Source organism: Ursus americanus, chromosome 3 (assembly GCF_024610735.1).
Source record: "Ursus americanus isolate L20-20 chromosome 3, mUrsAme1.1.p, whole genome shotgun sequence".
Lineage (NCBI taxonomy): Eukaryota > Metazoa > Chordata > Mammalia > Carnivora > Ursidae > Ursus > Ursus americanus.
The window spans coordinates 8,349,366-8,368,586 of NC_142129.1; the positions used below are offsets into that span (position 1 = coordinate 8,349,366).

At 39.6% G+C, this 19,221-nt stretch overlaps 1 protein-coding gene across 2 annotated transcripts in view; it reads right to left on the bottom strand.

Annotated features, from left to right (window-relative positions):
- The window catches only part of CNTNAP2 (contactin associated protein 2), a 1,871,860-nt gene that overhangs the window by 666,156 nt on the left and 1,186,483 nt on the right, over positions 1-19,221 (bottom strand). For both annotated transcript variants that reach the window (XM_045792416.2, XM_087860735.1), the window contains one exon: positions 2,103-2,222. In XM_045792416.2, coding sequence (XP_045648372.2) covers positions 2,103-2,222 — 120 coding nt within the window. The remainder of the gene's footprint in view (positions 1-2,102; positions 2,223-19,221) is intronic.

The window sequence follows — 19,221 nt, forward strand, 5'->3', positions numbered from 1 at the left end:
AGAAAGTGGTACTGTACTCTTCTTCACTGTCCAGACTGCATTTAGAGTATTGGCTTAGACGATAATCACATTTTTTATGCATTAGGAGAAACAAAAATCAAGATTCTTATAGATTAAATTAAATTCTCGCAGATTATATTTTAGTTCAACTAAGATTAAAATGAAGATACACAAGAAAGTATCTGAGCGCACTGACAAGTCCAACAACCAATAAACTCTGAGATCAAGCTTGCTGGTAAATGGGTTTCTTCTCTGGGACACACTTAGAGTTCTTGGCATGGAAGGATATTTTTGGGAGGTTAACTCCCATGCTACCTTCTATACTATATTTTTGGGAGTTTAACTCCCATGCTACCTTCTATACTATACTCCCATCCTCATCATTCCCCCTTCTGTTCTGGGCCATGCATGGCTTCCTCATGTTGTTGGAAGTTCTCCACGGGGTATGCTTACCAACAACGCTGTTCAGGGTTCTCCCTTCGAGCAGCACAATCCTACTTCCACTCTGCACCTATGTCGGGGAATGTCACTGGAAAGACATGACTGCTGATTGACCTGTGAGCTGAACCCAGGCACTCTGAGGCTTCTCGTCCCTTCCCCTGTCCTTAGAATGGGGTTCCACTTGCCTTTTTCTCTCCCGGAGGTTGCTCCAAGGACACAGACTTGTGATGGTGTGCGGTGTTGAGGATACACCTGAACCCAGGTGAGGCCTCTTTATATACTGTTAAGATTATGCTGCCATCAAGGCAAGCCTCATCTGTAGGTTCTCTGTGCTTATTAAAATTGCTGCCTACCACCCGGAGTGGTCTCTTTCTTGGGTCTCTCCCTGCCCTCTGAGTAGAGGGGCTGGTTTCAGATCATACCTGGGAAGCTCCCTGGAGGGTTGTGAACCAACAAACCGCTGAATCAAAGTCTTTAGCATAGAGACAATAAGTATGTGTGGAAAACAAGAACAAAAAACCCCATAAATGATTCTAAAGCACTGCCTGATTCAAGAACCACAAGCTCCCCAATTTGTGTTTGAATCTTACTTAAATAATGTAAGCAAGATATTTAACTCTCTGATCCTTTAAAAAAAAAAAATACCTTACTCCCAGGTAACCTTTACTGAAAGTTTATCATGTGTCAGACAATATGGGAAGAACCATATGTATATTATTTTATTTTATTTACATAAGAATGCTATGTGGTAGATATTATTAATCCATTTTACAGATAAACATACTGAGACTTACTGGGTTTAATAAAGTTAATAAGGTGCCCATGATTATATACCTGGTGACTGATGGAGCTAGGATACAAACCCAGGTAGTCTGAGTAAAGAGTTTATCCCGATACCTGACACATAGTGGACAGATCATGTAGTAATTGTCACAAACAGCGTCACATCATCATTACTGTTATAATCAAATGCTGACCCTCTCCTGGAGCCAGTGAATAATACATGCCTCACACTCTTCTACTTTGAAGACATTACTAAATGTCTGATGGAGAATCTGCTCTTAGAGATCCATACATCTTACACATTGTGGGAATTTACAAGAACCCACAATTTCATTTCATAATCCTGAAATTTAATATGGAAGTGAAGAAAAACTAGGTTCTCTTCTGATGTAGAAAATTCCAGATACATATTGTGAAAGCTGTGGGTACTGCCAGAATGGGATTTCAGTCCCCCCAAAAGCCTCCTTCTGTAACTACAGGCCCCAGGGAAGATCGGGAGGGGTCCATAAGCCTCCCCGACACGGGCAGTGTGGACAGTCGAGCAGTGATACTAAGTTCCTCAGCAGAGGTTACTGGTGGAGGCTGCTCCACAGGTCAGCTCTTCCTACGGACTTCCCTCTTCAATTTCACTTCCTGGGTTTTTCCCCTATATATTCATATTTTTAAAATGTTAATTATGTATTATTCAAGTCAAAGTTAGAAGTTAGAAGATTTCATTGCTTTAGAAATACATTTCACCATTTTACTTAACAAATCCAATAATACTTAGCTTCTTACATGTTGTGATAAGAGCATGGCAGAGAAGAAACAGACTCGAGTGGTACTGTTCACACTCAACATAGAGAAATGTTCATGAAACATAAATATGGCATAGTTACCTGTCATGTTGCAGTAGACTTTCAGAGGCCCCAGAGGTCCACTGCCATCAGGATCTATCCAGTAGTAATTTGACGTCTGGCCCAGGTGTTTGTATGCTTCACAGGAAGGCTCATAGATCGCTAGAAGAGAACAGCCGAGATGAGCACAGTGCAGAGCAAATGGCTCCCCAGATGGGTGCCCCACCACATCCACCACTGCCAGCGCCGCTGAGCAGTATATCCTCCTACTAGAGCGAGTCTTCTTTTTCTCTACATTTAAATTCATGATTTGGTTCTTAATCTATAAGTATTTCTGACCTAACAAAGATGGCAAATTCCTGCTATGGCTTTATAGTTGGGGAAAGGTCTAAAACAATCAATAAATTGTTAAATAAATGTAATGTTTGTTGCATTAGGGCTTAGGATCATTGAAAACATATTTAATCTGTCATTTTTACAGATATCATCTCCTTATTGTAACGGACTTTATTTTGAAAGGCCATAAATATTGGCTGTTTTGCTGGGCTATCAACTAAGAGAAAAATCTCTCCTCTCCCTCTCTCTCTCTCTCTCTCTCACACACACACACACACACACACACATACACACACACACTTTTTTTGCATAGATAGTATACATTTCCCTCAAACAGCATGAGATTTCTAATCTTCCTTTATTTCAGGAAAAAGGAAAGAATGTCCCTGCTTCGTTTTGTTACAGGTATTTTAATTACATTACACCCAGTTTGTGTAGAAGGCTGACATCAATGTAATTAAATTTTAGGTTCTTTTCCATTGTTTTTCTTTTTGTTCCCATGCTCCTGACACATTTCTTTTTCTCACAGAGACTGCACCTGTTTTCTGAAGTACAAAATGGACATTTGCATATCTCCTTTGTTGTTACAACTTCTAGAATACTACTGGGAAGACTTTTAAAAACACCTCCACAGCGACATTTATGATGACTTTGAAAGATCACTTTACAAAACTGAGAACTATTTCTGGTAAAGAGCTATCATCGGATGCAAACGTCATCGAGTCTTTCGGTAAAGAGCACGGCAATTCACGCTGTCATCTGTTGTTCATTAATGGCAGGTCCGATTCTGGGACCTCTCTTTTCCACCTTCCGCTTCCATGTTCTCTGTGCCTCCATTTGGCTGCCCATAGTTTCCTCTCTCTCCAAAGAGGTTAGACCTCAAATTCAATTTCATGTCAACAACAACATACTAGGCTAAAACAATTCTCAAATTCTTTGTTCTACTTAATCCTCTTTTCCTCCCTTCCTTCCTTTGGCAAATACTGAGTGCCTACAATGTGCTGAGCAGAGGATTAGGAAACGCAAATACAGATGGGAGCACCACAGATTAAGGACCAGTAGGGTTTGTTCACTAATTATTTTGGTATTACTCATGCATAAGGTGCCTCTGGAAGGGGATGCAGATGGAAAGCTAGGCAGAGCTCACGCATCTTTCATCCAAGTGTGATGATTAATATGCCCGATTTCAATCTCTCAAGTCTCTTATTTGGATAATAAACTATGGTTGCTCTAATTTTGAATGCCATGCCAAGTAACGTATTGCAATAAAGGACAGTGAGGAAGATTTTTAAACTCTAAGCAGGAAGATGCTATAATAAGATGTAGGTTTTAGAAAGAAAACTCCTGTAGAAAAACAATAGATTTTAGAGAAGTGATTCAGAAATTCATGGGCACACATAGCATGACACTGCCATAGGCCAGGTGAAGGATGACTAGTTCCATATCAGAGTGTGAGGAAGGATGAAGCAGATAGGACCAATTCACGTGTTTTTAAAATCAACTAGAGATGGAGACCAGGTGGGTGTAGGTAGTTAGGAAGAAAGAGAGTTCAGAATGACCTAAACTCCCAATTTCTAACCGCCTTACTAATCTTTGCAACCTTTCTCCAGATAATTACAATTTTTGTGTGTGGCTCAAAATGATCCAGAATCAAGTTAAAATTCTAAAGTTTCCTTTTAGTTCTTTTGGGCAATCTGCTTTTAAAAGCTTTCACATTTCTTTTTTAAATACTTAATCATGAGTCACTCTCTTTTCCCCTGCAAACACCCCATTTTTCTTATCACCCAGTATTGGTTTACAACAATCACACTATGAACTGGCTGTCCTACCTAAGTATCTCTTCACTTCTCACCAAATTATGCTTTTCAGCCAATGTTAGTCTAGCCCTAAAACCTTACTTTCATTATATAAAAATATGTGATGATTTTTTAGTACGCATGATATTATACCCCAGATCACCATCTATGCATACAAGACCTTCCATATTCCTAACAGATGTTTCCTGGTTTGGGTGACCTGCCCACATAAACTTGCACACTGGTCAGCACCTTTTCCGGGGGTCAACTTTATCTGCAACACCCTACAAACCTCTTAATCTATTAACTTTCTCTATCAGAGTTAACTATTAAGGCAGGAGTGCTAAGAAACAGGGCTCTGCAATCAAACAGCCTTGGGTTGAAATTCTGACTCCACAAAGTACTACTTACATAACACTGGCAAAGTTCCCTAATCTCCTTTAGCCTCATCTGGAGAATAGGTATCGGGTATTTACAATGTAGTAATGAGAATTGGAGGACATAACAATACCCATTGCTAACCACTTTGTCTGGGCCATGGTAAACATTTAATAGGTGGAATTTTTATGATCAATGTAATAATTATTAATTAGGTCCTACTCACAGTCCTCCTTTCTGAAGGAGATCCTCCCTAGTCAATATACCCATCTTTCTGTACAGTATAGGGCATTCGTTGCTCTTTTCATGTACTATAATACCTGATTATAGTCAGTTTAGGATTTGATTGACTGTTGTTAATTGAATTTCATATATGAAAATTTTATTTCCTAACAAGACTGTGAGTTATCTTGAGGGGAGGGTCTAGAATAACTATTTTTCTTTTCTACTCCATATAATCTAACATGGGAGATTTGTTTTTAAGATTTTACTTATTTATTTCAGAGAAAGAGAGAGGGCACAGGGAGGGGAGGTAAGAAGGAGAGGGAGAAAGGGTCTTTAGGGAGACTCCACACTGAGCAGGGAGCCTGACGTGGGGCCCGATCTCAGGACCCTATCTCAGGATCCCATGATCACGATGTGAGCTGAAAGCAAGGGTCAGATGCTTAACAGACAGTGCCATCCAGGCGCCCCAAACATGGCAGGTGTTTAAGAAGAGCCGTCAGAACTGATGAAAGCATGATCTGATGGTAAGAAGTGGAGGTAACTCCTCCAGGTCTAAGCAAGCATATAAACACCCTAGAGAGGGCTACAGACCTTAACTCAAGTAACTGACTAAGAGCAAGTGTTGACGGCTTGTAGACGAGGGAAATCTGTGTGTGCCAGAAGCTCTTCTCTTTTTCTTCAAAGTGGGGCAGTTACTCTGTTTGACATTCACCTACGATAGGCCTACTAGCTGCTTCTGCCTCATCAACACAAAAGGGAAACCAAGTATTTCAGTCCAAACAGTATCATGTGTGAAAATCACCTGGAGCTTGTTAAGACAGGGATTCCTGGGCCTCACCCCAAAGATTCTGATTCAGCAGAGAATGTGCAGTTCTAACAAGCTCCCAAGTGATCCTGCTGCTGGTGCTGTTGGTGCTGACTGCGGTGGGAGAGGTACAGCTCTAACCCTGGAAAGAAGTTAACTCTGGAAGGGCAGGCTAATTCTTTATTTAGATTAAGATATAAGTAGGAAAAAGGTAGGACACCAAAAGGCAACACAATTTTATTTTATTATTTTTTTTAATTTATTTATTTTTAAAGATTTTATTTATTTATTTGACAGAGATAGAGACAGCCAGCGAGAGAGGGAACACAAGCAGGGGGAGTGGGAGAGGAAGAAGCAGGCTCATAGTGGAGGAGCCCGATGTGGGGCTCGATCCCGTAACGCCGGGATCACGCCCTGAGCCGAAGGCAGACGCTTAACCGCTGTGCCACCCAGGAGCCCCCGCAACACAATTTTTAAATAAAGTAAGGCCGGACTGCCACCTCACTTCACTCAAAAGAATGAAAAGGGACTGGGATACAAAACCCTAAATAAAAATACACGTGAAAAGAAATATACTTGGATGAAGGCACCCACACAGTAACAGTGGTTATCTTTGAGCAGTAAGGTTATGGATGATTTAAAGCTTCATACTGTTCTGTGTTTTCCATATTACTTTACAGTGTGCATAAGTTATGTTATGATTAAAAATACACTTGAGAAATACACATTTGGAATAATGGCACGGAGGTAAAATGGCAAGGACATTTGGATATAATGAAATTGCATTATTTTCATAACTGAATAAGGAATTAAGAGACTTTCATTCGTATCTCCTTCCTGTCATTTACAACGTGGAAACTCCCCTTAACTTTTAGTTTTCTCAGCTGTGAAATGAAGGCAACACTATCTCCTTCACCTAAGTTATCGTGATGATTAAATGAAATCATACACACTTTGTAAACTAAAAGCATTGAGTATATTGACAGTTTAATGCAGAGAATGAGCTAACCAAAGCATTTACCCTGCATGCCTCAGCCAGTTAGCTCTGGACCCAGCGGGGGGGGAGGGGGCTTAGCTGGCTTGCAGAATTTGTACACATTAAGCCTGAGGAAATGACAGCGCCCAAGGGCTAAGGCAGCAGCCAGTGAAGAAGAAGTGTGTGAGCCATCATCAGTGATGGAGTTTTGCTAGTACACTGCTGAAAAACAGAGAGGCAATTGGGTTGATGGGGAAATAAACAGACTCATCAAGTCCATTGATTTATTGGAAAAGTAATTTTTCTCTGCTGAGACTTCTAGTCCCAAATAAAAGGTCTCATATTATTGTACATATTCGTAAATAAATCTCAGATGTTCAGAAATACTACCACTGAACACATCAGACTGAATTTCATAGCATGTATAACTCCCGAAGATGGGGGAATCCTAAGTATGTTCTTCATTTTTAGTAAATGAGTGTCGTCCGTGTGACATCATACTAGGTACAACGGAAAATGACAAAGGACTGCTGTGTTAGTTTCACAGGGCTGAGGTAACAAATAACCAAACCTTAATGCACTGTAACAACACAAACTCATTATCTTACAGTTCTAGAGGTTAGAAGTTTGAGGTGGGTTTCACTGGGCTAAAGTCAAGGTGTCTGTAGGGCTGTGCTCCTTCTGAAAACCCTCGGGGAAAATCCATTTTCTCACCTGGCTCAGCTTCTAGACTCCACCCGCATTCCCTGCTCATCATCCCTGTCCCATTTCTCTACCTTCAAAGCCAGTCCTTCCCACACTCCATTGCTCCAATTCTCTCACTTACCTGTCACGTCTCTTTCTCTGTTTTAAGGAGCCCTCTGATCACATTAGGCCCACCCAGATCATCCAGGACAATCTCACGTGATGGGCCTTCACTTAATCATACAGTCCCTTTGCCATAGATGGTAACATATTTATGGGTTCCACAGATCAGGACAAGGACAACTTGGGGAGGGCATAATTCTGCTTATCACAACTATATAAAAATATGACTGCTCTACTTAATGAACAGATGTTATTAAGCATCAAATGTGTTCCTAGTGTTGTTAAACAAAAGAAGTATTAAGCAGAATAATAAAGATGGAGGCATAAAGTCAAAGGTTGGTACTGAACTTTAAAGGTCCTTATGGCCCTGGGCTTACAACCATCAGTAGGACACCAAACAACACGTGCATGCTCTGCCTTCCCAGCCCCAACCAAGGATGAGGAGAAATGCTCCCCTGCTCAGGTGCAGATGCAGCACGAGGCATCTGAAGGATCGCCAACTCGCGGGCAGAGGGAAGAGCCAGAGGTTGAAGGGTAAAGGTGTGCAACCGGCCTCATGTGCTGGGAGACGAAGCACAGTTAAGGAACGGTCAGAGCATGGACAGAATATAAAGGAGGAACTCCACCCAAGAAGAACTCTCAAGTCTGAATTTCTGCAAAAAGTGGGAACAGAAAGAGGGCCAGAAAACAACAACAACAAAACGGCAATACATTTCGTGAGCTGATTTGAGTGACTTTTTAAGTATTTCGGGGCAATGGTATTTATAAAACTAAACTACAGGGAAAGGAACTACTTGGTGGAATTGGGTGGTGACCACAAGATTATAGGAATTTGAACATGAAAGCCAAAATAGAATGAAAATTGATAGAGACTGTTATATTCGTGAGGAGGTTTTTGTTAGGATGTGTGAGACAGAATCACTTTTTTTAAAAAAATCTGGCTATTTCTAATTATCAAAAGAACTTACACTTTTTGCTGAATTTTGAAAAAGGAGCAAATAATACAAAAGAGAAAGATAATGTCTTGTTTTCTTGCCCCCAGGGAGCAAATTTGGGTGAGCTTGTGTTTCCTTCTCTTTTTGAATGCCAGGCCCCTCTTCTTAAGGGCTCACAATCCAGAATACACAATGGCCATGTCTATTAGCAGTTGTCAGGCACTCATTACCACCTCTATGCCACCACGAAGTGAGCTCTAAATTTTCATGGTCAATCTTAGATTCTTGAGAATCTACAAGCAACAACTTTGCCTGTGAAGTCTAGCCCTGGCTAGACTCTGATTTAAAGTAAAACAAGAAGAAAAAATAGTTTCTTATATGGCCAAAATCACTTTCCATTACTTTATTTGTATTTTTATTAACATTTATTAGATTTTATTAATATTTGGAAAATTTACTTTCAAATGTACATTGGAATGATCTTTCAAATCCTCTGTATGGTATACAGTTATGAGTGTGGCCCATTTATTGTCATCATTTTTCTGTTAATTTATATTAGCTACATTATAAATGAAGACTAAAATCTGTGTTCTTTCATATTTGTCTTCCCTGTTTTTGTCTTATAGCTTTGAATATGTAGTTTTTGATGAATAAATATATTTTATTAAATATATTAAGATTTCCCCTTTAAAAACTTTCCACAGCTCTTAAGTATATAATATTATCCTCCATTTATGACAAAAAGATCTTGAATACCATGCTAAGTAGTGGTTAAGACACACACATATGATTAAAACACTAAGGTACCTGGGAATGGAGAAGAAAGCACAGATCTGTGATTCCATACCATGGCTTCTATTTTCACATAAACACTGGCAATTTAAAAAGGACGTTGTTGTGGTTTAAATATATCCCCCACAAAAGATGCTGAAGTTCTAGTCCCCAGTACCTGGGATGGTGACCTTATTTGGAAATAAGGTATTGAAGATAGTTAAGTTGAGATGAGATCACTGCAATAGGCCTAATCCAAATTGACTTATAGAAAGGGGCCATTTGGACATAGAAATAGATACCTACAAGGGAAGACAATATAAAGACATAGGAAGAGTATCAACCACAAGCAAAAGAAAGTCTGAGGTCACCAGAAAGAAGCTACTACAGAAGTATGAAACAGACTCTCCCTTGCAGGCCTCAGAAGGAATCAACCTTGCAGATACCTTGATTTTGGATTTCTAGCCTCCAAAACTGTAAAGGCAATACATTTCTGTTAAGTCATCTTGTTTATGGTTCTTTATTACAGCAGTCCTGGGAAACTAATACAGACACATAGTGCCAGGTAACTGGCCCAAGCTGGAGCTTTCCCAACTTAGAGATGATGTGGAGGCCTCTCCACCATGCTCTACTACTTTAATTTTAAGAGAGAACTCTCTTCCAGATAAAATAATTATTTTTGGCTCACATGTGTAAGGTCTTATGCTGCGTGCTCTGAATAGTACAAAGCAACAGTTCTCCAGAGCTCTGCTGATGCTGATGAGCTGAGGAAGGCTCTCTTTGACCCTTTCTACACCTCAAGATTTGAGATAGGCGTGTGAGCATATGGCATATATCCTTCCTGTTATTACCTTCTAAAGCATATGGATCTCTAGAAGTGGCCAAGGATGAAACGTGTTAGAAAATTAATCACGAGTCAAAAATGAACACGTACATAAAGGTTATCTTTGGAACATCGTAAGTAGTCTTTTCCTGATTGCCCAGAAAGGGAAAAGTTCACTTCTAATGATTTGATATAAAACTGGAAAGACGCATAAAATAATTTTATAGCTCATTTGCTAGTAAATGCTGTAACATGACATTTTGGGTATTGATAGTTTATGAATCTCTTCACTTTCCTGCTCTCTTATAGCAGAGGGACCACATACTACAGACCAAGAACAAGACACTAACAGGGGAGACTGGCTTCCTGGAGACTCTACTCTTGAATTAATAAAGAAGTCTTTTAATGGAAAATGTGGATGTGCCACAAAATGATAAATAGCTATTCTAAGCCCTTGAAAGAGGCCTGGAGCATATGTGAATTGGTGATATTCAGAATAGGACGGTCTCTGGGACCCTCCTTATGCTGATGCCTTTTAATCACTAAGTCACCTTCTGATCTTAATGTGTCTTTCAAAAATAAGTTTATCTACTGGAATGAGATATTTCTTATTTGAAACAATGAAACTGATTTTCTGATCTTAATCAGGCTCAAATGAACTTGGTTGGAGAACCTATTTTTCCCAGAATCTCATTATCCCTGTTAAGGTAACTACTTGTCCACAACCAAGCCGGAAATCCAGAGAGAGGAGGCGGCAGTGGCCTTGAGACCTCCCCCCTGTGAAAGCTCCCTAATTCTAAGACCATGCAATTATTTTTAATTAGCACAATGTAAGCTGCACAATACCTAGGTCCTCATTAATACTTGAATATTAACCTCACACGTTCTCTATCACTTTGGATTTTTTTTTTTTTTTTAAAGCTTGAATGAATGCCCTGAGTAAACTACATTATATCCCGGAGGAGCTATTGTCTCATAATTGGCACACAGCAAATGGTGGTGGTAGAGAGAGTGTGAGAGCATGCTAATATTATGTCATGATCTTTCCATGAGTGCAATTTCTGTATGAGATGTTACTCATTATCATCCTCTAATGGGTTCTTTCACCTGTCCAAGTCTCAAGGGAAAAGGGTAATTTAGACGGAAAAAAAAGGAAAAAGTTTTGATTTCTTGTTAATAAATCAACAGCTTATATTTCTCTTACCTAACAAGTCCTTCAAGAAAATTTTGGAGATCAGGGTAAAATCTACATTTACTTTTTCATTTTTACTCTCTCTTTTACCCATATCCATCCCATTTCTGCCTTTTGTTTGATTCTTACCAAGTCTTTCCATTCTTGGTATTGGCTCCAAGGCACTACTCTAAAGAAAACAATAATCCCAAACTTGGCAATGTTAGTCACAAAACCACAGCTCTTTCTCTCCGTGTCATCAGGACTGCCATATTCCCATACTTGATACTGTGTGACCTTTACTCCACAAAACATAAAACTGACTTTTTTCATGACTCAGTCTGGAGAAGCTCTATTAGTATTTTCTTCATTATTACTTTTAGGTTACAGAAGACTAAGACGAGGGGGGAAAACCTATAAAACCAAATAGGCATGCTACAAACACATGCTTTCTCATTTTAATAGGTCTCTACAGCAAAGCTCAACAACCCTATTGATCACTAGCTTAGATCCTACAGACACGGACTACGTTGTCTCTTCTCCATCTACTCAATCCTCTATTCTCATCTCTAACCTCATCACTCTCATTTTCACTCTGTCCCAATAATGAGACTAAGAACATCAATCCAAATCTGTTAACACCTGCATTTTGCTCCTTCACTGTAACCTACACAGGTCCTTTCCCTTTCCCATTGCTAATTAATTAATTAATTAATTTTTGGATATCTACTAATGTGGTACTAGATCTGGTGCTATGCCTTATACTAGAAATAAGTAAAATGAATGAATCATAGATCCTGGCTCTGAGGACTCAGTTTGCTGTCTAATGTACGGGGTAGATGTCTGGAGAAATAAAATACTGTATAATTGGCTGAATGTTATTTTTAAAAAAGATATAAACAAAGTACCCAAAAACGTTAGATAAGGAATTGGACAACTTAGGACACCCTGGTAAGGCTTCATTTGTGAAGTCACTTGGAGCTGAGTCTTAAAGGATGAGTAGGAGTTTGCCAGGAAGAGAAGAGAAGGACTCTTCTTTACTACTTCTTTCCAATGCCATGTTATTTCATGCCAGTCTTCTGACACTTAAGAGAATTACTTCCTTGATTTTCCTTCTCTTTTTTTCCCCATTAGCTCTATCTTCTTTGTTAATTAGCACCCATCTCCTCTAACTTGGGTAATGGAGGGGGGAAAAATGCATGCTGTCCTCTACTCCTGTTTATCAATCCAACCTAAGGGAACTTCTCTTTTTCAGCATTTACACCTGAACCCCCTCAAGTCAGAAAGTTATCACTTCTGCCTCCCTTTCGAGAATGCCACTGATGACTATGCTGACTTTGACTAAGTCCTCCTCCTCTGTGATGTCAGTAGCCTTGGGCACTATTGACCATTCCCTCACTGAAACTTATTCTTCTCTGACTTTCTGTGTCCTCACACTGGCCTTTAGAGAGAGCTGGTCTCTGAGGCTTGTCCTCAGTGCTCTGTCCCTGCCATCTGCACAGAAGATGAGTTCACTACTGCAAGACTTTTTACCTAAAGAAAGGCAGAGTCACAACTGGGACACAGGAATTCTAGCTACAGAATCTCTGCTCATAAGCTATGCTGGATTTATACTAATCTCATCATTATATTTTTACTATTTTTCATATTTATATTTACTACTTTTACCATTTATACTCTTATCATCATTCTCAAGAAAAAAGCATATTTTGTCCTTGTTGTTGGAAGATAGTTTGGAAAAGAGGGTGTGTTTTACTAAAGTAAAGTTTCCTGGAGGAAGAACAGATCTTTAATTTATATCTGTGTGTGTATGTGTGCTGAGGAAAAACAATGGAGTGAGAAATTCTCCAACTGTTTTTAGCTAAACAAGACTCAGTTTAACAAAAAAACAAATCTGGCTCTGATTAGGAAGTACTAATTCCTTTGCAAACTTCAGTCATTTTGGGTAAAATTGTCCTTGCAATTCAAATAAAAACATAACTATATTTTATACTACTTTACAGTTAAAAAATGTTTTACTATTGTTTATCTAATTTAATGAATGAGGTAGTATGACTGATTTTAAATGCCAAATGAAGCTGCTGGAATTTAATGAGAAAATAAACTACTGAAAAATACGAGTATTGAAACTCGAAAATGAAATAGATACACTTTGTCCCCCAATGAATCATACCTCCTTCCATTCATGCTCTTGCATTGCCTCCACCCCCATCCCCCGCCACTGATTCTGGATCTGATTACATGACTTGCTTTGGTTAAGGAGACATTAGCAAACATGACATGAGCTTAGGTCTACAACGCTGTTGGCCATTTGAGCTTATCTTCTCTTGCTCTTGAGAACACTTCTGCTCCCATGAGAAGAAACCTGAGCTAGCTCACTGGAGACACATGGCCCCATTGAGAGAAAGATTAACCATGAGACTTGTGAGTAAGGCCATTCAGCCCCAGGTGAGCTGTCATTTGGCTGCACCTGCTTGAATTACCCCTTGTGAGACCAGCAAAAGGAATGTCTAACATGTTGCTAACTGTTATCATGGGCAGATAAAATTATTGTTCTTTGAAGCCTCTGAGTTTTAGGTAGGTTTTTGAGGCTGCAAGATAATGGAGACATGTCTCAAAGACATGTCTTCTTGGCTTTGATTATTTTACTAAGATGGGATCATAAATGTACAACCCAATCTATTCAACAATTGCCTATTGAAGGTCTTCGCTTTGTTTCTAGGTTTTGCTTCTCTGGCCGTACTGCAGTGAGTATCCCTGAAGTGTACCTGATTCGCAGTAGACAGACTTCTGGGTGAGGAGTCAGGGCTGACGTCATAAGGTACAGACAGTGCTCAGGGCCCAGGAGAGCTTTAAGGACCTGGCAGGTGTTTTAATCTTTAACTTCTTTTAAAATTAGAGGGAAAATGAATAGGAATAAGATAATAATGAATCCATTCTGGATTATAGTCATCTTTACATCAACACAGTTATAAAGTATATTTTATATTTTCTATGTGTGTGTATTTAGTGCAGGAAAAAAAAATCCATACAGGTAAAAAGTTCCAAGGGCCCATGAAAGTCTTACTGTGGCCCTAGAAATAGGTCTTATACTTTTTATTTCAATAGATATTTCAGGATTGCTTTCTGAAAGTCTGTAACAATTGCCATTTTTACCAGAAATTTGAAGGAAGGTATCCTTTCAACTTCTTCCCATCAGCTGTAGGTATTATCACTCACTGGTTGCTGCTCTGAAGGATGCGAAGTGGCCACTCACTGCTGCTTAATTTGCACTTCTCTCCCCACGGAGGCTTGGAATTTTTTCCTTAAGTTTACTGGCCATGCAGACATGCTCTTCTGCAGACTGCCCATTCATCATCTTTGTGCAGTTTCTATTTATCTGAACTCTTTGCCTCTGCCATAACTGTTGCAGACATTACTTGCCAATTAATTATCTGTAGAGTGCCATTATCTGTAGCACGTGTACCACACACAAGTTTTGTATTTTTACATGGTCTAGATTGCCTGCCTCGGTTAAGATGTCACCCCAAAGCCTCCTTTGCACATGGACTCTCCCCAGTTTTCTTCCAGGATTTTCAGTATTTTATTTTTTACATAGACGTCTTTGATCCCAGTTAGCTTTACATCTAAACTTTAAGTAATAATTATCATTATTGTATTTATTGTCATAAACCTGAGAAAGAAGACAGATATGGTGGGCTGAACACAGAATGGGAAGAAGGGAGTCTGCGTAGTGTCTCTGGAGTGATTTTCTATTATAAAAAGAAAGAAGTGAGTTAAATCATGTGTTTTCAAACGGGGTCCCCTGGAATCCTGAAGCTCACAGTGGTTCTTTGGAGACTTACATAAAAAAGAGAAGATGATTCCCTAAACAGTAAGGATTTAAGCTTCATACAAATCCTGTCAATTACTAGTGCATTTCATGTGTCAAGACTTCACCTATGATTTTATTTGAGGAGGGAAAACGTCTTGGGAAAAAAACCCTCAAATACCCTGGATTAGATCACCCTTATCATTATTATATGATTTTAGAAAAGAAAGAGAAGGAAAAAGAAGAGAAAGAACAAAAGTGGGGAAAAGCTTCTGTATTGATCTTTATAACAATGGTATGAGGTAGGTATCCTTATCTTCAGAGGCAGATCCAGGTTTTTCAGGGCCTGAAGTTAATATATTTTAGAGGTTTTCTTTAAGAAAAAAGAATATTCAAATACAAATGAGAATGTAGCTATGAAAATGGGCTGGGGGAGTGCACTTATAAGTCATTCCTAGACCAGGATGCTAACAATGACTTAATAATCTACAGAAATGGTTGCAGACCGCATAAATACTGTCACTGAATCCAAAACTACTACAGTAGTAGTATCTGCAAAACTCAACTTCCCCTCAGCCAGACACCAAAAATGCTGGAGGCTGCAGCAAAGGAGGTCGTTTGGAGTAAGAAGAGACTGGGCTCCTTGCAACTAAGACACACTGTACGCTTTGTGTGAGCAGTGAGCCTACACAAGTGAGGGCTCTGAAGCCTGCGCTCTACCAGCTTCAGAGTGAATTCCCAGTTTACCACAGAAGAAACTAAGGCTCAGAGAGATTTAGTAATTTACCAAAGTCACACAGCTTGTCAGTGAGTGTAAGCTTGGACTCCAACAAGTGCTCCAGCCCAGGTTATGACACTTCTGCTGTCCAGCACGGACTCCTAGTGTCCTGTCTGCTTTTTAACCTTTGAAGAGCTAAATGTCTCACTGAACAAACTGTTAATTTAAAAAGAAGAAGAGGAGGAGGAGAAGGAAGGAGGAGGAGGAGGAAGAGAGGAGGAGGTAACAAGGAGGAGAGGAGGAGGAAGAGGAGACAAGGAGAAGAGAGGAGGAGGAGGAGACAAGGAGGAGACAGGAGGAGGAGGAAGGAAAAAAGATACCTATTTCCTTTAAATGATAAAGTGCATGGTAGGTGGGGAAGCATTCTTACTGATAAATGAATTTTGATAATTAGGCTCTTAGAGTGTTGGGCTACAGCCATTGTACCAGGGAATTCCAATTAGACATCACTTCTGTGCTAAGGCCATTTCGAAAATGAAGATATCCATGGGGAAAACACTTGATAGTCGTTTTCCACTCTTAGGGTTTCAAAGCCCATATGTACCTGAGTCCCCTGAAATTCTGAAGAAGCTTCATAAGGAGATGCCATGAAGCTGGCTCTCCATCACAGGCATGCCCATTATCAGGGCTACAACTGTATTATCCTGCTTGATTTTTCTATCACCCACTCAGTTGCTGGATGATTTCATCTAAATCGCTAGTGATTAAGTAAGATACCATATACACAGTACCTAGCATTTCTCCATCTCTTTTCCCTTGGCAAACACAGAAAGGCCAAACTCATTTTAATCATTAAACACAATATAAGAAGGATGGAAAATATTCTTTTAAAAAGTTCTATGCGTTTCAAGATCAAATAGAAATATATTGAGTGTAACCAAAGTTCTGAATAATTCATGCTCTGCTCGCCTTACCTTACTGTGCACAACTGAAAATTGGCCATATTGATTTCTTGCCCAATATACAGTGAAACCTCATTTATCTGACATCATTTGGGAATGAGCTGTTCATAGAGACACAGAATTGTAAAGCTTGAGAAGACCTTGGAGGCATCTAATCTATTTCCCTCATTGTAAATAATTATAATAATTACAACAACAATAGCTACTTGAGCTGTTACCATACGTCATATCCTTTGCTGAGTCGCTTGCATGGGATGTGCCATCGGTTTTTCATAGTATTCCTATGAGGTGCGTGTTATTTTTTTTTTTTTTCATTTTACAAACAAAAAAACTGAGGCTTAGAGAGATAAAATAATTAAAGGCTACATAGCTTCAAAGTTCTGAGGCCAGGATTGAATTTAAGCCCATGGCCTCTGTTTTTAGCCACTGTATTATGCTAGCTCTAAGAGTCAAAGGTAGCAGAGGTCTTGCTCACCCAAAGGCACTCACTTACTCAGTGTCAATTACTAGACCAGAACTTAAGACTCCTGACTACCTGTTATCACATTGCCTCTATCGGATACAAACTTGAACATAATTGGATCTTTAACACAAATGAACTGATGAACTATTTTCATTCCTTTAAGCATGAAAACTCATTTTATTTTAAATATTTTCAGTGAAAATCGTTCTGAAAGTTATTGTAGTTGTCTGCCTCCTTAATCATACTACATTAAATATAATTGCTATTTCTTGCTGACTCGGTTTTCATAATTAGGTACATCAATCATTGGATTATGTTGTAACAACAGGATACCCTCACAAAATGATCCCAGCATTAACTTTGCTTCATTGACTTGTTGGTTTCCCTTTTTATAAGCTAGGAATCCTTAACGTGTTATGACTAGGGATGCCACGCTGCAAAATCTCACTGCACTTCTTGTCCAGACACACACAAGCATGATTACTCTGAGTATGTTACGGGTTGGGAAGCAATACTGGCAGGCTTGTTTACATTGGGTGCTTGAAAAATGAAACAAAATAAACGTGGCCTCCAGGTTAGAGTCATCTTCCTTTAGGAATGATGAAGCTGTGTGTTCTGTAGGGTGAAGTGGAGATAGGCAGAGGCGGCCAGGGAAAGGGCTATAAAAGCAAAGGAGTTGGATGTGCAAAGGCTCAGAGACCAGACTGTGATTCTACCGCCATAGGGTAGTGACTGGAGTCCACAGAGTTCAAGGTCAGTGAGTGGGAACAGTTGAGACTAGAGACAATCAGGGACCAGGTTTCAAAAAAAAACCTGGTGCTTTAACTTAAGAACTTGAACTTAGTCTGAGAGTAATGAGGAGTATTTGAAGGAGTTTAAAGAAAACTGGATGCAATGATCCAACTGTATGAACGGTTCCCTTTGGCTATGATAGGAAGACTGGACACAAGAAAGCCAACAGCGGAGGCAGGAAGACCAGCTATGAAGCCACCGTGTGGATTTGAAATAAGATCCTCTCAGGAGGGATCAGTATCCTCACTTCTGTAACAATCCCGAGACCACCTCCTGCTCTAAAGCTCTGTAATATTGTGGCTTATAATTTGTCCTTAAAACGTGATCAGTGCAATGCAAAGAAAAGCAAGTTTTGACTTGGTGTAATGATTGATCTTAATCTCTACTTGACCGCAGCTGAAGTTGATATTGTCACTACACCGGAGTCATAAAGCAACTGTAGTTGGCTTTTAAGGCTGTTCTGACATTGATTTACTTTCCCGGTTTATGTTACAGGGGGTAAAATGCAACGCAGGTCAGCATTTCAGAATCTCAATTTATTTAGCTATCCTGTGATATTCTGAGATTATCCTAGTTGGGTGCTGGCGACTGGAAAGCGCCACTGTTAGTCCTAGACTCTGACACCAGAACAGTTTCACTCTTGGCTGGCTCCCCAATCTATGCACTCTGGAAGCCAGAATGCAACATTTCACCTATAGTGGCTCAGCTCCCTTATCTGCAGAATGGGCCACATGCCCCATGGAGAGCTCTGTGAAGAGACTCTTGTACTTACTGAGTTCTTTATAAATACTAGCTATGATTATGTCAGCTTTTATCTTTCCAAGGGCCATTACTCTGGAAAAGAAAAAAAAATACATATGTAGAATACTACTAGGATGAGAATTCAGCTTACTTTAAAAAAACCATTTTATTTGAGGAAGAGAGAGAGAGAGACACAGAGAGAGAGAAAGCATGAGCAGGGGTGAGGGGCAGAGGGAGAGGGAGAAGCAGGCTCCCTGCTGAGCGGAGAGCCCAATGTGGGGCTCCATCCCAGGACCCTGAGATCATGACCTGAGCCGAAGGCAGATGCTTAACTGACTGAGCCACCCAGGTGCCCCTAGCTTACATTTTTTGATGTATGTATGTGTATGTGTATATCTATACACAGACACACAGATTTTTTGAAGTAATTAAAGAGTATATTCATTTATAATTCAGACCTAAATTTGTAACCATTCTTAAATAGAAGATACATCCTAGGTAGCCTAAGATCAACATTAAGGCCAAAGTTGACATCATTCACCTCTGTAGAAGCAGTTCTATTGAGTCACAGCTCACTATCTTGGAATAAAACAAGAGTTTTAAAGATTTCTAACTGTTTCAAATTTCTTACACTGAGCTGAAATTAGACCC